The sequence below is a fragment of the Leucopleurus acutus genome, assembly GCF_964270905.1.
Source record: "Leucopleurus acutus genome assembly, chromosome: 14".
Taxonomy (NCBI): Eukaryota; Metazoa; Chordata; class Mammalia; order Artiodactyla; family Delphinidae; genus Leucopleurus; species Leucopleurus acutus.
Window position 1 is genome coordinate 48,705,393 of NC_139156.1, and position 22,081 is coordinate 48,727,473.

Genomic DNA, 22,081 nt, shown 5'->3' on the forward strand with positions numbered 1-22,081 from the left:
CGGCCGCGGCTCTGCTCCGCGACGTTTGGCCGCGGCGGGTCCCTTTTGGCTCCCCTTGCGTCTCGGTGCCTGGCTCAGTGCCCCGCCCGGTCTCTCTCACGGCTACCCCTGGCCCGGCTCCTAGAGGGGCTCTCTGCCCAGGGCGGGGGTCATGGCCCAAGACGCAAGGAGGCTGAGGTCGGCGGGGGCCAGGGGGCTCCGGGAACCCTCGAGGGCAGTCGGAGGCCGACCCTTCTCCATCCTCTGGTCCCTGGCGAACGGGGGGCACGAGGCCCAGGGCCGCCAAGTCTCTGCGCGCCGCAGCCCGGGCCGGTCCCCATCGCTCTGCGGGCCTCCGAGCGTCCCTCGGGCTGGAAGCGCTGAGCACCCGGCGCCCCCTCCGAGCCGCGAGCGGGAGAGCGCCGCGCTGCGAGGCAGAGGCTCCGCAGTCACGTGGTCGAGAGGAGGGCGGAGGGGAGGGAGGCGGGCAGGGAGGGAGGGGAGCGGAGTCGAGGGGGAGGAGGAGGGGAGGGGGCGTCCTCCGCAGTTCGGCTCCTCGCCGGGGCTCAGACACACAGCGAGCCCGGAGCCGCCGCGCCGACCCGGCTGCCGCCGCCACCGCCGCCACCGCCTCCGCCGCCTCCGAAGCCTCCAGAGCCGCGGGGAGCGCTGCTGCCGCCGCCGCCGCGGGCCGCCCCCGCCGCGCCGGCCTGGGCTCGGGCCGCCAGCGCCGCCGCAGCCACCAGCGGAGTGGGAGCCCGACCGCGCTGGGCTGGGCTGGACTGGGGCGGGCGCAGGGCGCAGGGGCGGGCGCGCGGGGAAAGACGCACGGGCGGGCTTCGCTCTCCCGGGGAGCGGCCCGGGACTGCACCCGGACCGGCGCCTCCCCGCTCCGCGCTGCCCTCGGCCTCGCCCCGGGCCCGGGCGGATGAGCCGCGCGCCCGGGGGACATGGAAGCGCTGACGCTGTGGCTTCTCCCCTGGATATGCCAGTGCGTGTCGGTGCGGGCCGACTCCATCATCCACATCGGTGAGCGCGGCGGGCGCGGGGCCGAGGTTGGGCGGGGGCCCCAGCGGCGCGGGGGGTGCGCGGCGTCCAAACTTGGCTGTTCCCTGGGCCGAGGGGCTCGGCGGGCGGTGCTCCCCCGAAGGGCCGCTCCGCGCCGCCCCGCGGAGATGTGCACGGGCCGCGCCGCGCTCCCGCGGGCTCCCGCTGCTCCCCGGGGCTCCAATCCCCGCCTCGGGGCCCCGCGGCCTCTGCCGACACTTAGGGCCGCGGCTGCGGGAAATCCGGGGCTAGGCGCAAGTCCAGACCCGCGCCCCTGGCGGGGCCGTCGGCGGGGTAGGGCCAGCCCTTAGGCGCAGCTCAGAGCAGCGGGCGCTGAAGGCGGGCAGGGCCCGGGGTCTTGCCAAGTTGGCAGGGCAGGATTCAAGAGGCCCAACCGGAACCGTGCGTGAATGTGGGTGGGTGGGTGTTGTCAGCGTGTGTCTCTGTGTGCGCCTGTGGCTCCGTGTTGGTGTCACTGCGAGAGGGCGTTGGGGTGTATGGGGCCGTCAGAGCCTGTGTTGGTACGTGCATGACTGTCAGCCTGTTAGAGTGGACACAGTGTCTGCCTGTTTCTCTGGTGTGTGTCTGTGTACCTCTCTGTATGTGTGTGTGTGTGTGTGTGTGTGTGTGTATCTGGCTGTGGCGACAGCAGCCCAATCCTGGACAGTCCCAGAGTTTCCTACGGCCCAGGTCTTGGGGGCCGGCACATGGTCTGGGTGGTGGGAATCAGGGAAGAAGCCTGGGCTGTGGTGGTGTGTGGGGGGAGTGTGTGCGCGCGCGCTGAGCGGGAAGAGACCGATGGAGGGAGAGAACCGGCAGAGGAGAGAAGACGAGATAGAGGAGAGGAGGAGGGGGCTTGTCGCTGATGGGGAGTGTGTGGGAGTTGGTAGCAGCAAGGGAGAAATCCCAGGAAGTTGGTACGGGCTGGGGGACTGACAGCGGTTGCTTTTGGGGAGCCCGTCTGCAGTCGCTTTTCCGGAAGTTGGGAAAGACCAGCGAGCCCAGAGAGTCTGGGGGGTTGGGAGGTGTGAGAAGGCAGGGATGATGGGACAGGCGAGGCCGGGGTGTGATGGGTGGTCAGGGACTAGGCCTGGGCTTGGTGCGCTGCAATCCCCCTGCAGGAGTCAGGGGCCGGGGCCAAACCTGCTTCCCAATGGTGGTGGAGGTTGGGGGGGGGGCGCTTGGGTCTCGCGGTCAGCATTGCGGCTCTGGGTGTAGCATGGAACGGAACCTCCCTCCTCCTGCCCAGCCCCCAACTCGGGGAATCACTGGGCCCAGCCCTGGGACTGTGGTGACCCTCAGGGCCTGGTGAGGGGGAGGACTCCGGAGTTGTCCAGGCTGCAGGGCCAGGTTCGGTGAGTCCCACTGATCTCGGCTTCAAGCGCTGAGAGTCGGCCTCGGCGGTGCTAAGAGCGCAAAGGGCCAGCCGGAGGCCGCCCCAGAGGAGCTGTTCATGGTTCTAGAAAGCCCTTTCAAGAGCGGCTCCTTCTGGGCTCCTCAGCCCTGCTGGGTTAGAAGGCAAAGGGTCTAGGGACATCCTCCTACCCACCCACCCCTAACGTACACGGCAGGAGAAAAAGTGGGGAGGGATGGAAAGCAGGAGGCAGAGCCCAGGGAGCCAGGCAGGGACTGAGCTGCCTGCTTGCCTGTCATCGGTTATCAAAGGCCCCTGCGTAAAGAAGCCCCCTGGCATAGGAGAGCCACTGTGGACCTGCTTGCTTAGCTCTTTGCAGAGGGTGGTGCGCAGGGCAGAGAGAAGTCATTGTTCCATTTTGGGATTGGGGCTGGGGACACTTGCCTGCAGGGGAACTTTGTGGCTCCTGGGATAGGACTCACGGGGCCATGTCAGGGCATTTAGGTGCTGCCTGAGGTCACAGCAACTTGGCTCAGTCCATTATGTGGGGCATGGTTGATACATGAGGTGGTTTGGTTGTGAGACACTTGTGTGACCTGGTGGCAGCATATGCCATGTGCATGTGTAACTCATGTCGACTGTGTTGGAATATTTGGAGGGTGTGTTTCTGTGTTGGGGGACTGAGGAGAGCCTTAAACTATCCTATCAGGCTGAAACCGCAGCCCAGAAGTCCTGCCACCTGGCAACCTGCAGTCCTGCCAGCACCATGACCAGAGGGCCAAAGCTGGGGTAGGGGTGGGGTGGGGAAGCGGCCCCTTCTAGGCCTATAGCCTTGACTCCTCCTCTCCTCCAGGTGCCATCTTCGAGGAGAACGCGGCCAAGGACGACAGGGTGTTCCAGCTGGCTGTATCCGACCTGAGCCTCAACGATGACATCCTGCAGAGCGAGAAGATCACCTACTCCATCAAGGTCATCGAGGCCAACAATCCTTTCCAGGCCGTGCAGGAAGGTGAGTGGCTGGCCGCCATGCCCAGGGCTAACAGGGCGGGGGGGCTGCCAGCAGCGCTGGAGCCCTGCAGGGTCGCGAAGGGCTGGGCCACGCAGGGTTCCCTGTGTGCCTGGGCAGTCACGGGGCCGCGCACGGTGCGCGCTCCCTCCCCGGCCCACCAAAGCAGTGGTGCGGGAGTGCCTTGCGCTGCGGGGCTGGAGCGGAGAGCTTGTGAGCCGGGAGCTGGGCTCCTCGCGGGGCGTGTCTCGGGCTTGTGCGGCTCCTTTCCAGCTGGGTGGGCGCGTCTATGAGCCGCGCAGGCGTGTGTGGCTTAGGGCTGTCTGTGTTGTTTGAGTGTGGGTGGGTGTGTCTTCGAGCAGGGTACCTGTGTTGGTGCACCTCCCCTGACCTGGATGGGCCAGTGTCTTCTTCGCTATCAACCGAGGAGCGAGGAGCGTGTGGCGCCCAAGCCCGTGAATGCGCGGCATCTCTCGCCTCGAGGCCGCTCTGTGCCTCGGCTGGCTGGCGTTTCTCGGCCGGCGGCGCTCCTCCTCCGGGTTTGGAGGAGCCGTTCTCCCTCGCGGTCCCCGCCGTGGGCGGAGGCGTCCCCGCCCGGGCCGAAGGTGGGCGCTGTTTGACCAGAAAAGCAGCGGAGTTGGGCCAGGCCAGGCTGCGGGGAAATCCTAGCCCGCGCCTGGGCCGCCGTGGTCCGCAAACTCGGCCCGCAGGCAGAGGCAACAAGTGCGAGGCTAAGCGCAGAAGCCCCCTCTGCTCTTCCCTCCTCTCTCATTCGCTCACCTCCCACTTGGCTTGAGCCTGGGCTCTGGGCCTCAGGTATCTCTCCCACGATGCCTGCTTCCTCATCAGAGACTAAGGCTTTCACTGCCCCTGATATCTGCCTGGCCCAGGGCCCCTTTCCTCTCCTCTGCCCCCATATCCATGGTTTCTCCTAGTACCGTATATCCAAGGCTTTGACTCTGAGGCCCTCGCCCAGGAGTATTGAGGACAGAGGCCACAGCTGGTGGCCGGGATTCCTCCCAGGAGGAATGGACAGGACAGTGGGTCGGTGTAGGGAGGAGGTGGGCTGGCTGAGGGCTCCAGGCAAGTTACCCTCGCCCCGCCCCTGGGCCCAGAGCCCTCCTCCGGCTCTAGGTTATATGTTGGCTGCTGGTTTTCTTGTATCTCCAAGGATAGGGTGACTCAGTGAAGGCTCTGGTCTGGGTGCAGAAGGTCAGAACTGGTGCTGGGGAGAACTTGGTGCTGGAAGGAGGTTTTGGGGAGTCTGCTATTCTTGCAGAGGAGGGAGAAGGCCCAGCTCTGAGGCCTGAAAGTCCAAGGATGTCTTGAGGTAGTTGTGAAAACCTGGAGGTCTGGATGTGTTTTGGGGGTGGTGGTGAGTGGGGTGAGGCTGGTGTCTGTCAGGGAAGCTGCCACTCCCAGCCCTGGCAGAGGTCTGACATTCATTGAGGTACGAGGGAAGGAATCCCTGTCCTTCTTTGCTGTCTGATCATGTCCTACCTGCAGTCCCTGCCCCCGCATGCCCTGCGCTTGGACTTTTTTTTCAGCGTGCCCTCATCACAACTGTTGCATGTGCTTGGGGTGGGCTCTAGCCAGGGGAGGGTGGGACCTCCTTAGGCAGGAGTGACCCTAGCTGGGGTGGGGATCTGTGGTGACACAGGCTTTTCCAGTTACATGCCACAGTTTTCACAATGCCTCATGCTCCCTTGCCACTGTCCCCATACACTCGTCTCTGTGGACATTTATTCTTTGTGCTTGGGAGCTGAGGACGCAGCTGGGGAGTACCTGTTTCCTGCCCCAGGGAGCTCACAGTGTGGTAGGGATGCCGCCTGTGTTTGCCATGGCAGTTTGGCGCTTCCACCTGCTCTGTTGACATACCTTGTTTCCATTGACTTCCCCTCGGTTGTGTTGACTATTCCATGCTCATTCATTTTGCTCCAATGATGCCCATTGCCCCCCTCCCCCGCCCCCCTCCAGCAGCAGGTCCCCAGAGACTGAAGCTAATGCTCTTGCCCAGGGTTACAGTCTCAGGCAGGTAACACACATGGGTGAACTGGGCAGCTGGGCCTGAAAGAACCTGGAATGTGGGGTCTGGAGAGGTCATCTCTGTCAAAAGGAGCGGCTGTTCCGTAGCTTCAACTGACTTTACCATTTGGGAATGAAAATCCTAGAGTTATAAATGGGCTGATCTTTTTTTTTTAAAGAGGAGCCCCAAATCTGGACTTTAATGTAAAACCTGATTTCTAACTGTTCTCGACGAATCAAACAATTTGAACAACACAGTACAAGCCAAATAAAACAGAGCTTTGGGCCGTTCAGCCTTCAAGCCCTAATGCAACTTTGTTCGGGAGGCGTAGGGCTCTACCCAGGGGCCTTTTCTGGGTCTCAGTTTCTCTATTTTTATAACTGGAAGAATGTCTCAGGCTCCAAGCATGGCAGGCTGACACAGTCTTGGAAGGGTGTGAGTGAGTGTGTGCGTACATCCAGAACTAGAGAATTGGAAGCGGATGGCTGACAGTTGTCCAGGTGGAGGAATACTGACCAGGTGGTGTTGGGTTACCCTCTGCCCAGAGGGCGTGCATGCTTTCAACTGATCAGCCGCCTGGGCAGAAATTCACATCGTTATCCGGTGACCTTTTGAAGCCCTGGGATGTTACCAGGGATGGGACTCCTGGAGAGCCTCAGGGTCAGGGAGTACAGAGCCGGGCACAGAGGCTCCTCCTCCCTGGCCTGAGGCTTGGTGCAGCAGGCGCTCAGCTGGCTGGGTGTCCTTCCTTCTGTGCTCTGTGGGGTGCCGTCCAACCCGTGGCTTAGCCCTACCTGATAGATCTCTCATCTCTCTCAGCCCTGCTTGATAGATATCTCTCTCCTGGGCTTGGACAGTCCCAGCAGCAGGACATGGGTGGTAGATACAGCTCGGATGGGAAAGGAAAGGACTTCTTGGCTGGGACAAAGGCAGACTGGGGTTCAGTCTCCAAAATGGACTGAGCGAGCTCCCCATGACAACCCCCCCACCCCCGAGGTGGAATTGGGATTGAAGTGATGCTGCCGCATTTTGACTTGAGAGGTAGCACCATGCAGGAATAAGAGCATAGTTCTTGGAGTCCAAGAAACTGGGTTCAAATCTTGCTTGCCTCATGTGCAGTGTGATTTTGGGAGAGGCCTGGCCCTGTTCTGAGCTTCTGTTCACATATCTGTTGAAAGGGAACAATCACAGTACCTGCCTCCTGGAATTATGGTGAGGATTAAATGAGATGAGACATGTATGAATTGTCTGCAGAGGGCCTGCAGTAGGTGTCCAGTAAACATGAATTCCCTCTCCATTTCTTGACCAACCGTGAATCCATCTCAGCTTCTCCTGAGGCTGTTATTTTCAGCTGCACCATTGGTTAAGCTAGTGAATTCCTTGAGAGCGGACCCTAACTGACCTTTTCATTTTCAGCTTTTTGCTTAACTTTTCCCCTCCTGATTATAAAAGAAATGCTTTGCTACAATGAGCATGAATTAATTTAAAAATGAGAAAAAGGAAAAGGGCAATGCATGCTCATTATATAAAATGCGGAAGGTACAGGAAAGCATCAAGAGACAGAACAAAATCGTTTGGAATTCTACCACTGTTCTTTCCTTCTAGTCTTTTTTCGCGCACTGAATTTCGTAAGTGCTGAGAATTCCTATTCTGTTCAGTTGTGTATATATATATATTTCTTTTCATTTAACATATCATTGGCGTTTTTTGAAATCACTATGAACTATTTGTAAACATTACTTTTAATGGCTGCATATATTTTCAATATCCAAAACAACTTATTTTTAAAAATGCAAACATTTATGTTGAGATATGCTTAAGTATTTAATGAAGAAAACAGGAAACCCTACTTTGGCTTGTTGGTCCTAAGATTTATACCTGCAGTTTCTTCAGGCTGATTTTGTATCCATACAAACTTCTTACAAGTTACCTTTTGAGGCAGTTGGTCAGTTTATGTAAAAGATTGGATCACTTTTTAATAAAATATGCATTTGGTGAGGATTTAGCAAATGATAACACAGAAATGGTATTTAAATCTCTAAAAGGCTGTATCTTAGATTTAGTTGGTAAAGTCCATATTAACAATAAGTGTGAAAATTTGTCTTCTAGATACTAGATGAGCTACTAATTTGTTAAATAAAAAAATTTTCATATTGCTTTAGAGTGCCTGCTCAAGGAGAGGATTATATAAATGCATAAACGCATAAAGGAACTGCCTGAACACGAGTCTCTTCCGTTCACAGTATTATCTTTTACTGTAAGTGAAAGACTTGAGTTATTGGTTATGCTGTAGATATATCTGTCACAGAGTGGAAAGATAACAATTTAGGGAAGAGGAAGAAAAAAGGAATATATGTGATGCATTATTCCTTTTAGTTACAATAAGCACAAAAGTGTTTTAGGAAGACAAGGTAAAAATCACCCAAGTATAGCTTGGTGTTCACAGAATACAGCAATGAAACAATGAAATAAGAGGAAAATAAAGCACAGTGAGCTTGGTGGTGTCCATCTGATGGCCTTGCTCGTATTATACTGGTCACTCCTAGGTGGTCACCCTGCCCCTTACGCTCTATGACATCTGCTAGACGGTTTCCCTCCCTGAGCTTTGATGCCTCTGGTGTCTTCCTTGATTTCCCTTCAGAATTATAGGTCCCGCTGAGGCTGTATTTTTGCAGCCTCTGCTGGCAGACCCACTGTTCTCCCTGATAACGGTGTTATAGGTCCCTGCCTGGGAGATACTGTCAGCATTTCCCTGGGTGTGATGTTAGAGTCATTAAAGATGCTTGCAGGCCCACACCATCATTCCCATCCACTCAGCTGCATAATTTTTCTCTTGGCGTTGAAACAAATTTTACCAGAACTTTGCTGGTTAAAAATGGGAATGTAGGGAATTCCCTGGCAGTCCAGTGGTTAGGACTTGGTACTTTCACTGCTGAGGGCCCGGGTTCAATTCCTGGTTGGGGAGCTAAGATCCCACAAGCCTGTGTGGTGCGGTCAGAACCAACAACAGACAAACAACAGCAACAACAACAAAACGGAAATGTTTTATCTTAACAGTTCTGCAGGTCAGAAGCCTGACGTGGGTCTCCCTGGGTTAAAATCAAAGTGTTGGCAGTGCTGATTCCTTCTGGAGGCTCTAGGAGAGAATCCATTTTCTTGCCTTTTCAGCTTCCAGAGGCTGCCTGCCTTCCTTAGCTCCTGGCCCCCTTCCTCCATCTTTAAAGCCCGCGATGGTGGGTGGGGTCCTTCTCACAGCAAGTCACTTCTGTCCTCACGCCCACTCCTCTGATTCTTCTGTCTCCCTCCTCCCAGGACCCTTGCGATTACATTGGGCCCACTGGGATAATCCAGGCCTATCTCCCTGTCTTCAAATCAGTTGATTAATTCCATTTGCAACCTTAATTCCATTGCAGCCTTGCTTCTCTTTTGCCATGTAGCCTAGCATATTCACTGTTCCAGGGGTTAGGATGCGCATGTGTTTGTGGGCCATTTTTCTGCTACCGTGTTGGCACGCCTGGCAGGTGCCTGTTGTAGGCAGTGCACATCGTGACCCTTCCCTTTCTTCCGCTCGGTTGGCTGCACTTTTGCTTACTGGGTGGCATCCTCTTGTCACTTGGGGCGTATGGCCATTGTTCCCCTGTCTTTCAGACTCGCTCTGGAGGTGGCACACTGCAAGTCTGCAGGCCTCTACCGACTTCCCTGTGCTCTCCAATGACACACCGACTTCCTTCCTGGGGCCTGCAAGCTGCTTGTGCCTAAGGAGGTTCCTAGAGGAATCTGCTTTGTGAATAGCTAGACTGTGAGTCTGTGCCACCGTGCAGGTCCATGACCTCCATTTCTTCCAGGCCAGGTTCTTCAGATGCCCCTCCTCTCCCCGCCCTCCATCCCGCTCACCTAGAGCACAAGGTGAGGGTCCCTACAAAGGTCAGTCTCTTTCTCAGCTGACACACAGGGTCTTCTGCCAGTGATGTTTCAAGCCAGGAGATGGCTGTGGCCATGGCTGCAGGTGCTGATGGCCGCTCACTAAAGTTGGGCTGGGGACAGGGAACCATCTAGTCCCCTCTCTGGATTTCTCACAAGCCTGTGTCTATGTAAAAGTATAACTGCCATCTTCCCTCAGCTGGACTACCGGGCTTCAGAGCTGTCCTTCATTCTAGGGTCACTCTTGTGTGTCCAAACACACACACTCTCTCTTCATAGACTGTACTCCTGCCCTCCCCGCATCCTCATACTTAATGGGTTCCAGAGGCTCCCTTTTAGTATCCCTATTGCTGTAGCCTTGCCCCCAGATTGGGAGGTTGGACTTAACTGGCAGTGAACAGATGGGCCTCTCAGGCCAGGCGTGTGGGTTGGAGGCCGTGGGTCTAGTGAGACACTTTTCTTCATGCTGCCTCCAAGCTTCTGCTGTTCCCATTCCTGGTGACATGGGAACTTTAACAACCTTCCTGTCTAGAGTAGCACGTTGGGGCCATTTGTCCAGGTTTCTCTTGGAGGATAGCTAAGGCTATCCCTTAACACTGAAAGCCACATCTTGTAAGGGCAGACAGACTCTTTCCAAATTCTTGTAGTTGCCAGGTCAAAAATCTCCTTGCCTTGGCCCCTATATCAGCCATCTTCTCTCTTTACTTGGCCTTTTCACTACCCAGAAAATTCTGTCACCTAAAAACTTGGAACATTGAGTCTGTACTGCTTGTTCCCAAACCATTTCTAACCCAGTCTGATAACCTGGATATGAATCTTTTTAGACTTGGCCACGCAGGGAAGTGCCTGTTTGTTCCTACCTTTTGGTTTTGTTCTGTGGTTCCCTTTGTATCAGTCAGGATAGACTCAGTTATGCCGTCGTAACAAACACTCTCCAAGTCTAGTGGCTTAACATAACACAAACTTATCTCCTGCTCATGCTACGTGTCAGCTTGGAGCTTGGCTCATCATGGTCGCTCAGCTTGAATATTGCTGGTTGCTGTGCCAGAGGGAAAGAGAGCTCTAGGGGTCTCCCCCTGGATGTGACACATGTCACTTCTACTTATAATTTATTGACCAGAACTCGTCATGTGGTTCCAGCCAGTTGTAAGGGATCCAGGAAGCACAGACATACTGTGTGCCTGGGAAGAGAGAGAGAGAACTGGAAATAGTTGGTGAATGACACCAATATCTACTACTCAGGTCATGTCAAAATAACACTCCCATTTCCTTGGTGACTCGTTAAAACAACAACAAAAACAAAAGAAACAAAAACAAGTAGAATTTTAGGTATTGGATCCTGGTTGGACCAAATCCATGGCTCCCATCAGTTCCCCTTTGCCCACTCATTTACTTGTTCCCCTGCTCCAGAAAGCCCCAGGCAGCCCTTTGGTGTAGGGGGACGTCAGGAAGCCTGGGTCTCCAGCCCCGCCAGGCTCTCAGAAGAGAGCCAGTCTGTGTCTACCAGCCTTGTCCTCTGTGAACTAGGGCCTGGATGGGCCCAGCTCTCCCAAGACTTGGGCTCAGTGCTTCCTAAGGAATGAGGTGAAGACTGGCTATTGTGGCACCAGCATCAGTGGCCCCCACAGTTGGACTTAAGCAAGTCTGTGTTTCCTGTGGACTCAGCAGGACTCCCTGTGGCCCTGTTTCTTCTACAGACACCCCCTGCCTCCTCCCAGTGCCCTCCTCGCCCCTACCTTCCCCCACAGCAGCAGCTCTCTCTCTTTTGCTAAGGCATTGGGCTGGAGTGGAGACTCATCTCTGCCATGGGCTGGCCTGTGACAGCTCCCTTCTCTGGAGTCTGGCCTCTCTGACAGGCTTGGAGCCCAGGAAGGCAGCTGGGTCTGTGTCCACTATCCCATCAGTTGGGCTCTCCTAAGACCTTCCTTCCAGCCTGTAAACAGCCCGTTTCCTGGTTGATGGCCACAGGTTGGGAGAGAAAGACCCAGGGTTCTCCCTTCCGGGCCTGAAGCACAGGCAGGGTAGCTGGGAGGTGGTTAGATGGCCCTCTTCTGTCTGTTTCTGGCCCCGATCTGGGCAGGGCAGGCTCCCAGTGGGTGAAGCCAGGGGCTGTCAGTTGGGGCCCAGGGCGGTCCTTATCCCAGGCTGCACCTCCTCCTCGAGCCAGACCTGGAGTATGTGGCTCTGGCTAGTCCTGTGTGCCTAGTTTACTTCCCTTACATTAGTTCTTCGCCAGACCCACTGGAGGCAGCTAGACACTGTAGCTCCGTCTCTGCCTGTGCTGTGCCTGTTCCCAGCCAGAGCTCAGCCTGGCCCTCCCATGCCTCTGCGTGAGGTTAGACATGGTGCCTACAAGCCGAACTGGGGGCAGAAGGAGTCTTGTTGATCTCACGCACAGACTGGGGTTCCCGTCCCTGCTCTGCTCTCCGACTCTGGGCAGGTTACCTCAGTTTCCTCGACTGGAAGATGGGAATGATGACACAGAGGGCACTGTGATGGTCAGTTGAGGAAATGTACTAAAGTGCCCAGCCAAGGGCCGAGCACAGAGGTTGGGATGGTTGTCATAGTACCAGCCTGAGTGGTCTCAAGGGGCTCTTGGCCTCCTTCCACTTTCTGACCTGGACTGGGCGGGCTTTCCCAACCCCTGCCCTATTTAGGGTGGCTTGGAGTTGATCCTGGCCTTGCTGGTGTCCCAGGAGAGCAGGTAGGCAGGTTGCTATCGATGACATGGTTTACCTGGAGGCTGCCTGGAGCCACCGCTGTGGGCTGGGGCTCCGGGAACCTGTAGACCGTCGCTGCACGGAATTGCAGTCTCGCTGCAGCCTTGCTGTTCTGAGTGCACAGAGTGGCCCAAACCCAGCCAGCCTGGCCCCGCCCCTGAGCAGCCGGCCATATACCCATAACTTGCTCCTTTTGGTGGAAAGGGGTCAGGCGGGTACGGGTTCAAATCCCAGCTCTGATTAGCTGTGTGGTCTTGAGAGGCCGCTTGTCTTCTCCAAGCCTCAGTTTTAATACCTGTGAAGTGGGCTACCTTGGGGTTGCGGTGGTGGATCTAGAGAGGTGACTTACACCTGGCAGGAGGGAGGCTGTGGGCACGCAGCAGCCCACTGGGGCGCCCAGCAGAGGCACCCCGAGGGTGTGGGTGGTGACACGCAGTACACTAAGTAGGCATTGGTTCTCTGTGTCCTGGCCACCATTTGCTCTGTTCGCCTGTTCACCTGCCAAGGGTACATGACACCCCTTGGTCTCTGGGTCCTGCCTGGGTGCTACCAAACCCCAGGTCAGGGCAGAGACACGGTCCCTGCTGGCTGGACACCATCCCCACCCCCACCCCTTGGCTGGAGCTCTTGGCTCGGCCTGGCCATGTGCCCGCCCTGATGTGGCCTGAGGTCCTGCAGACTCGGCCTGGGCCTGGCCTGGCAGGCTATCTCCGTGCTCTCCCACTCCCACGCAGCCCCTCCTGCTTGGTACAAAGGCAGAGGCTTTGGGTCTTGCCCTGGCTCTGTTCCTGAACCGGGACTGGGGGCATTCTTCCATCCTTCTGTCTGAGCACCCAGAGACCTGGGAGGGAGGGAGGGGCCACACTCTGGGCCCTGGTCTGGGCTCGGGGCTCAAAGCTCTGAGACCTGAACTGGGCACTGGGCGAGGCCTCTGCTGCTCGCCTCTGTGGTGTCCGTCTCAGGAGGTCGGGGCCGAGCGCTCAGGAGGCCCTGACGTGGCTCGGCCCTTGGGCCCTTGCTGCCTGCCCTGTCATGGCCGCAGGCATCAGGTGCTGCTCCTTTCCAGTCCTGGGTGGTTCCCAGGGCACCTGCCCTCACTCGCCTCTCCCTCCCTCCCTCCCGGGCTCTGGTAGCCCAAACGATCCAGTGGCCTGCCCCCAAGTCCTGTAGGCTGCCAGCCCAAGCCTAGAGCTCTAGGGGAGCATCTCTCCCTGTCACGGGGCCCCAGGCTGGAGCCTCAGCTCAGGGCTGGCCCGGGGCTTTGCCTACATCCTGGATAAAGGCTTCTGAGGGCTGAGGCATGACCCTGCGCGACCCACAGCGCAGAGCTGGGCTGCACAGGGCGCCTGTGGCCAGTGTTCCTCAAGGGACAGGCAGGGGGTGGCCATGCCTCCGGGGGAGGGTGGTGTGTTGGGCAGTGCCGAGGAGGGGGGACTGTCCAGCAGCGGGGGTCGGGTCCTCTGGCATGCCCTGGAATCTGGGCTGAGCACCCCTGCCTGTGTGTGTGTGTGTGTGTGTGTGTGTGTGTGTGTGTGTGTGTATGTCCGTGTGTGCCAGTATATGGGTGTGCAGGTGTGTGCATGGGTGTGGGCGTATGTGCACATACATGTGTGCATATGAGGAGGCTGTTGCAGATGTCCACGCTGCCTGGGCACGTTTGGTAGAAAGAGCCGCAGTTCCAGCTGCCACTGGGAGCCAGCCCAGGAACCTCACCGACGGAAGGAGTGCAGTGAGCTTGGCAGCTGTGGTCTGCTGTAGGCTCCTGGTGACGGCCTGTTGAAAAGCAGAGGTGGCTGTCAATACCCAGTGTCTACTGACACCTGTGCCCAGGGCTGTGTGAGCATCATCTCTGGACCACCCCAGGGAGCACGGGGATTATGTGGCGAGCAGAGCGAAGCAGGGATTGCTGCAGAAACGCGACGGATTGGTAGCTGAGCCAGCATTCCCCTTGTTCCTTGCCTGCCCTCCCACTATGCACATGACCCTCCCTTTATCTCAGTATTTGTCCAGTTCTCTCCACCTCTACCACCATCTCCCCAGCCTCAGCCTGGATCCCTGTGGTCACTTACTCACTGTTACTGCCTCTGCCCTCCTCCCTTCCAGGCCTCTGTCCGTGTAGCAGCCAGAGCTATCAGAAAAATCAATCCAGTCACCTCCCTCTTCTGCTGCAACCCTTCAGTGGCTCCCTGCAGTACTAAGAATAAAATCCAGACTCCTTGCTAGAGCCTGCAAGCCCTCAAGTACAACAAGGGCTGAGCTCACTTGCTTCACTGCTGCCACTCCTCTTGACCTCTTTGCTTCAGCCACATTGACTTGCTTCCTGTGTCTCCAACAGTTGAAGCACGCTCCCACCCCAGGGCCTTTGCACATGCTGTTCCCTCCAGCAGGAAGGCTCTTTACATGATAGGCTCCTTTTCAGCCTCAGCTATTCCTCAGATCTCACCTCCTCAGAGAGGCTCCCCTTGGTTCCAAGTAGGGCCCCTCTTATTCTGTATCAAAGCCTTCTTTTCCTTCTTTGCATGCTTCCTCACCTGCAGTTGTGTTATTAATTTATTTGTGAGGAGCGTCAGGTCTGTGAGGGCAGGGGAGTGTCTGTCTCATCCATAGCTGAGTTCCCAGAGCCAAAGCCTGGTGTGCAGCTGGTCATGGGTGCTCAGTAAAAGCCTCCGGATGGATGACAGAACGGATGGACACACGAGACCTCTGCTCTTTGAGGCCCCCTCAAGCTTGTGGTCCTGGCTTCATGCTCAGAGCCACTCGGAGTCCCATGTCATGTGGGGCCTGGGGGCTTGATGCATTTATAGCAGCCCTGTCCTGCCACCTGAGGCCCACTTATGCCAGCTGTTTCCTCCTGGTCCGCTTCTAAATGTGAGGACCTTTCTCCTGGCAAGAAACGCTAGGAGCAAATACCACAGCCTCTCCCTGGCAGTGGCCACTTCCATGGGGGATTCCAAGGCCCAGCACAAAGGGTACAGTCACAGTGGAGGGGTTTCTCATGCTCACGGGCTGGGGCAGGAAATAGTTTTGGAGGACCCGTTTCTGGAAGGCGTTTTGCCGCCTGAGCTGCGCTGGCAGGGGCTCAGGGCCACTGGCCTGTCCATCCGCTCTGAGATGTGCCTGTGCGGGTGGGAGTGGGTGGTGAGGGAAGGGAGGCTGCCCAGGGGAAGTAGACATTCCCCCTGGGCTCCAGGTGCTGGCCCTTGGGGGCTGTGTGGGCTGACTGCTGTCTGGGTGTGGGGCATGAGCCAGGACCTGGGTTTCCATCCTCGTCTCTCACCTGGGAATCCTCTGGTGGGCTCGGGAGCCGCACCCCGATATGTGGCCTCAGTCTCCACATGTATGAAATGGGGATGACGTCGTCCTAGCCACTGCCTCTTCCAAACTTGGGCGGGGAAAAGGGCTGGGAGAGGGCGGAGCAGCTGCAGGTGCGGGACCGGTGAGCCTGGCAACTTGAGCTTGGAGGGGAGGGCACTGGCAGCCCTCCCCCCAGCACCCCTGTGGGAGCTGGTGAGCAGCACCCGTTTACGAGGATGTAGCCGCCACCCCTGACACGTTGGCTTCGCGGGAAGCAGGAGTTAGAACGCTTCCAGTGAGCTGGGGCTGAAGGGGCTTTGAAGGTTGTTAATGATGGAAACCTCATCAGGAGAGGCCTGAGCGTGGCTCAGAGGACCGACTGTGTCAGGCTCCTTAGCTCCTGCCAAGAAAATGGACTTCATGAAAGGGAAGATGGCGTGTCTGTGATGGGTATCAGCACCCACTGGTCAGTACTGGCGAGTGCTCCAGGGGAGCTTCTAGACGGTGGACTGCAGCTAGATGGGACTACATGTGCGCTGTGCTCCAACCTTGCCTCTGGAATGTTCTTTAGGAGGCTTTCCCTGACTGCTCTGCTCCCTTAGCCGGGGCGAGGTCTTCTCTTGGCTGCCATGCCATCCTGCATGTCTCCCCTTGTGTCTCAGTGGTTGCCTGTGAGGCCTGTGAGCTCTGCATCTCAGGATTCCCAGCACATGCAGGGCTGGAGCAAGTGTTTGTTGAGTGGCTGTCTGACTGTACTGATGGCATGTACACATGTGGGTCTGCAAACACACACGGGAGTGCATGCCTGTGTGTCCTGGCACGCTCCCAGACATACCCCTGCAGACGGACTGAGCCCCTCCCTGGGGGAGCCTGTCAGGTGGCCTGCCAGGGGTGTGCCTTGAGGACCCCGCTGGGACTGTGACAAGGTGGCTGAGCTGCGGCACTGTGGGGTATGTGGAGAGTTTCTGCCTCTCATGGCCTGGGAGGAAGTTGTTGCCCCCAGGTGTGTTTGTGGGACTGCTGAGTTGGACCATCTGAAAACACCACCGCCTAGCAACCTCACATCAGGGAATCCCGCCGAGTGTCTGAAATCACGCTCTGTATTAGTCAGGTGGGTGTCAGGAATACTCGTTCTGGCCTAAGCAAATAGGGGTATTTACCAGGCCGTGTAATGGAAAAGACCTGACGTTGCGTAACTTCAGGCATGGCTGGATCCAGGGGCCCAAACGGTGTCCTCAGGACACCGCCTCCTTCTCCACACCCTGTCCCTGCCTTCCCCTTGGCAGGCTTCCTTTCCAGGCAGCCCCATCCACTGAGAGCCCCCAGGCTGTTGTAGGCTGATGTCTAATCAGCCCAGCCCCCTGGTCCTTCCCCACGGGAAGGGGGGGACTGTTTAACAAGAGTCACAGGTGTCCCAGGATTGCTGCTTTTTGGCCTGGCGTGGGGACAGGCTCCTCCTGGAATCAGTCCTGGTGCCAGTGGAGTGGGGTGCCCTGATTGGCCAGGCCCGCTGAGGGTGAAGGGGCAGAGCAGACCTGGGTGGGTGGTGTCACCCCGGAAGTGGTAACAGCTGCTCATCGTGGGGCTTCTCTGACCACAGGACACTCGGGACTGGAACTGGGCTGGAAGCCCTGGGGCCACACCTGGTGACAGGACGTTCCCACACAGTGGGCTCCAGGAGACCTCAGACCTGGCTGACTCAAAAGCTCTGTGGGGCAGGCAGTACTAGGAGGGTAGGAGCCAGGCTCTGAGCTCTGTGATGTGCCTATGGGCGGCGGGGAGCAGACAGGATGGGGGCCAGGCAGGGCCGGAAGGCTTTCTGGGTGAGGGGCACTTGTGCTAGCCCAAAGGCCAGGAGGCTTTGAGTGAGGGAAGCCTGTGTTTCAGGCGTGGGGCAGGGTGAGCTGAGCTGTGGGTGGCATTTGGGGCAGTGAGGGAAGGGTGGGAGCCAGCCTGGTGGGGCAGGGACTGGGGGATGGGAAGGGGGCAGGGGACCTGGGGCCTGAGCCCTCTCCCCACTGGGTGTCCTGAGGGTTCCTGTGGGTGTGGTGTGACCTGGACCTTCCTTTGCACCCCCAAGTCCCGAAGGGAGGCAGGGCCTGGTCCCCAGGAGGTGGAGCTCACTGCCCTGTGGCCTCCTGCAGGTCCTGGGGTGTCTGCAGTCCTGCCCCTTACTGTGCGTGCTGTCAAACTCTATTTGAAGGAGGGGACAGGGCAGTGGGTCTTGGCCTTACACACTTGGCCCCCACTTTATATGTAGACACAACCTATAGCCTTGGCCCCAGACTCAGCCTTTTCCACCCGGGGTGAGGGGGTTTTTCCTATCCCCACACACACCTGTTTTGGGCAGGGGTCTCTGTCCCCTTCTTCCAGATGGCCCATTTGTGGCCACCCCTGGAGGTCACCCAGGTTCCAAGGGAGGGGAAGGGGTCCTGGGTTGGCAGCCAGAGACCTGGCTTGCCCCAGCAAAGCAGAGGGCCAGCTCTGCTCACCCTTCTGTCCGGTGGGGACACTGTCTCAGGCTACCGCGGACCCTGGGAGGCTGGGCCGGTCGTGGCAGAACTAGGAGTGCCAGGAGGGGCTGCCTTATCCTCCTGGGCAGTATCTGTCCCACCCTGAACCGGCTAATTGAATAGAAACCCTCCCTACACTGTGCAGCAGAGCCCGGGCCCTACCTCATCTCATTAAGAAGTCCCCTGACAGTCCCATGAGGTGGCTGGCTGCTCAGAGAGGTTTATCTCTGCCACGTGGTGCTCAGGCCCCCAGGGGCTGGACCTGGGATCAGGCCCCCTCCCAGCTGCCCTCCAAACAGGGGCTCAGGCAGAGGTGAGGCTGCTCAGCTCTGGGGCCACCAGCGGTCCTTCCTTAATCGGTTATGGTTTGCTGGACTTAATTACTTTAAAATTATTAACTTCAGCCAGAGAAAGCAGGCGGGGTGGGGGGTCGAGGAAGAAATGTGAGCCACCCAGACTCCTCCCTGCCTCCCAGTAGGTGAGCTAATGGAGGCGCTCATCACCATAGATTTCCTTCATTTCAGCTCTGGGCGTGCTCCTCCAGTTTAGACCGTGTTCAGAAACGCGCACTTCTGCTCCACTAGGAGGTGTTCCTGGCTGGGCCGTGAACTGTCATTTGGTCCATCCCCCTGTCCCAGGCCCCTTGGTTTTCCCTCCTCAGACACTGAGCTCTGGAGTTCAGTAGAGAGAGGACAAGGAGAGCCAGCCGTCACTCACTCTGAGACTGGGGTCTCCAGAAAGAGCCCTCCCTCACCTTGGCTGACACGGGGACCACTTCCTTTCCCAACTCGGGAAGGATGCTGCATACACCTAGCAGCTCTGAGCTGAAGTAGGCTTACGTTCTCCATAAGGAATATTTCTCTGCAAGGAATATTTCATCTCATCAGTAATGTGAAGCAGTGGAGCAGTGGTACGTGCATGTTCTAATTCACAGTTTTACAGTAATTAAAAAAAACTCAAGATATTGGTTTTCTTTGCATTAGTGAGATGGTGGTAGGCAGTAAAGCCCACTGTCTTCTTATAATCAGATTTAAGTTGTTTTAATTATACAGCCCATATTCTCCCAGTAACATACCATCTCTGTGAGTTAATGGGCTTTGAAATCTCCTTTTGTTCCATACACTGTAGATAAAGAATTTTTTGTAAAATGATTTATTTTATATATAGAAATTCAGAAAATTAGCTATGAGGTAGCTTCAGGTGAGTATTGCGTGGTTCTGTTATGTTAGAAGAAGGTAAATAAATGTCTACAGAAGACCCAGCCCAAATTCCTGGATGGAATTCTGAGCATCTCCCTGTCTCTGGAACAAGGTTTTCAGAGCACAAGTGAGGTACAGGGCTATCAGTGGTGCTCTGACAGCAACAGAGAGAACATTCCTATGCTGTATAAATTTCTCTGTTGATTCTTCAGTCAGGATATTGGAAAGGAAATGTTTGTTCATTCATTCATGCATTCATTCACGAGTGTCTACTGTGGGCTCGGCCCTAAACTTGGGGAAACACAGCAAGGAAGGCCACGATCTTTATCCTTAAAGATCTGGTGCTTGCCAGAGAAACAAGCATTTATCTACATGACTCTCAAATAAGACCTTTTCAGTAGTCAGCGCTTCTGTGGGTTGGCTGGCCATGCAGGCCTCGCAGCTCACAGGGCTCCCTCTCTGTCGATGATCTCTAAATGCTGAGGAGGTGCACAGGGTTCTGACTCAGGTTGCCCCTAGCAAGGGAGCATTGTGGCTCTCTAGGGCTTCCTGGAGGGTGGGCTGGGCCAGGCCAAATCTCCTGTTCTTCAGACCCAGGGCATCCCTCAGCCCTGCCCTCTGCACTCTGTCCTGGGGCCCTGGCCCTGTCTCAGGACCCCCTTGAGTATCTACTAAGGCCCAGTCTTAGGTCAGCCTACCTCTCAACTGGGTGAGGCTGCCCTACTCAGGCCAGTGGAGTAGCCCGAAGACTCCGGGGTCCTGCTGGCCATTGACTGAGGATCCAGTCGGGAGGGGTGTGTGTGTGTGTGTGTGTGTGTGTGTGTGTGTGTGTGTGTGTGTGTGTGTGTGTGTGTGTGTGTGTGTGTGTGTGTGTGTGTGTTGTCTGCACTGGAGGCAATGGGATTCACCCTTCTTGGTTCCCCTGGCCTGGAGCTGACACATTACTGGAATCAGCACCTGGGATCATCCGGAAGTACTGTGTGGCCTTCGTAAGTTGCTGCCCTCTCTGTTCCTGATGCTGGCTGCAGCAGGCAGAGTGTGCAGTGGTGCTCCTACCACAGTCTCAGGGAGATATGCCCTCCAGCGTAAGGGCAGTGAGACCCCTTCCTTCTCTAGCGCTTTCTTCCTGTCCCTGCTCCTTGAGTCCATGGGCACTGTGTTTGGAGCCCCGTCAGCTAAGGGTCTCTTAGCAGGGCCACGGGAAAAGACCAGAATCCCCTCAAGGGTTCAGGAGTAAGCAGGATGAGCCAGCTCGGGAGGTCCAGCTGCCTCTCACCCAGCCGAGACCCTCCAAGCTAAGCTCCCCTGTTACAGAATCCCAGAACCATGCCTTCGAAGCCAGACCCAGCTCAGAACCTCAGCCCAGTGCCCCACTCTCTGGGTGGGCAGGGGTGGGGAAGAGGGGCGCTGCCTCACTGCTGGAGGTTCCAACTCCACAGGTGTAAATGCTGGACCCACTTGTTGTGAGATGTGAGTGAGATTTCGTGACACGTGGCCTCTTGCAGTGTGTCTGGTATTTACAACTGGCGAGGAGTTCTGTACTTCTGGAAACTGTAAGAAAGGGGATGCCTGGGCTGAGGGCGGACTGGGGACTGGGAGCCCTACAGCAGAGAACTGCTCATCCTCACTGGCTGCAGTTTTACCCTGAGCAGGGAATAACGTGTTGGTGGGAGGGGTGCAGTGTGAGTGCCCAGAGTCCTGACTGCGTGAGGGGATGCAGCTGACACGGGCCATCAGCCACAGGGCTGTCTGTGGTCCTTCTGGCTTGTTTAGTTGGGCAGTGGAGGCCCTGGGGGATCTGCCAGCATGTCGTATCGGGATCTCTGTGTCAGCAGTAGGATTTTCTCTCTGTCCCCAGATCACCTTGCTCCCTTTTTTTCTTGTGTTTGAAGGGCTCATGTTGAAAGATGGACCTGGGGGATCAGGGACAGTCCCTGCAGGAGGTGATGTCTTAAGTCAGGCCTGAAGGATAAGGAGGACTTTGCCAGGGAAGGGATGGGAAACAGCATGTGCAAAGGCTGAGAGGCAAAAGTAGGGGTGCCCTGGGGGAAGTAAGGGCAGGAGTGTGAGGTGGGCAGTGGGAGCTTGCAGAGCCTGAGGAGCTCAAGAGCGTGGAAACCCTCCAGGAGTTTACAGGACTGGAGGAGCTGGACTGGATTTGTCAGCTGTAGGGGCTGGATGGGAGAGGCCTGGAGTTGAGGGGAGTAGGGGAGGGTCCACCTATGGCCCTCAGATACGAGGGGCCTGAACTAGGCGGGCAGAGAGCTCTGCCTTTCCCTTCCTTCGTGGGCATCCTCCATGCATTCCTCCAGGGCCACCTCCTCCAGGCAGCCCCTCTGGTCTCCAGTCCTCACCCCAGCAGCTCTGCCCTGATGCCCCTGCAGGCTCTGGCTGCCTTGAAATCTCCAGCAGGCAGGGAGTTCTTGGCCACTTTTTTTTTTCCCTTCCTCTTTCTCTCCCTCCCTAATATTTATTTTCATCAAAATTATACATGCAGGGGCTTCCCTGGTGGTGCAGTGGTTGAGAGTCCGCCTGCCGATGCAGGGGTTCGTGCCCCAGTCCAGGAAGATCCCACATGCCGCAGAGTGGCTGGGCCCGTGAGTCATGGCCACTGAGCCTGCACGTCCGGAGCCTGTGCTCCGCAACGGGAGAGGCCGCAACAGTGAGAGGCCCGCGAACCGCAAAAAAAAAAAAAAAAAAAAAAAAAAAATTATACACACAGATAGTTGAAAAAGTTGATGACTTCCACAGGGTTAGAAAACCAGCAGCTCCTCCCCCCTGCATTCTTCCCCTCAGTGGCAGCCCCTGTTCCCTCTTAGTGGATGTTGGGTGTTTACCTGCACATTTCCCGGGGCACCCTGGATTGCAGCCCTTGGCTTCTCAGTTTGGAGGCGGGGACTCTTGGGACCTTCCTGACTCCATTCAGGTCCGACATTTGTGATCAGTAGGTGTGATGTTCACATGACCACTGGGTTCCTGCCCCTGTGGGGCTGGTGAGGCCCCACAGAAACCATGCTCAACA

General features: G+C 56.8%; 1 protein-coding gene across 1 annotated transcript in view; it reads left to right on the forward strand.

Annotated features, from left to right (window-relative positions):
• Positions 1-929: 929 nt before the first annotated feature.
• The window catches only part of GRID1 (glutamate ionotropic receptor delta type subunit 1), a gene marked incomplete at both ends in the record, with an annotated part of 684,346 nt that continues 663,194 nt past the window's right edge, over positions 930-22,081 (forward strand). Inside the window, 2 exons of the mRNA XM_082854220.1 lie at positions 930-1,008; positions 3,234-3,389. Of these exons, the coding sequence (XP_082710346.1) occupies positions 930-1,008; positions 3,234-3,389 (235 nt within the window). The remainder of the gene's footprint in view (positions 1,009-3,233; positions 3,390-22,081) is intronic.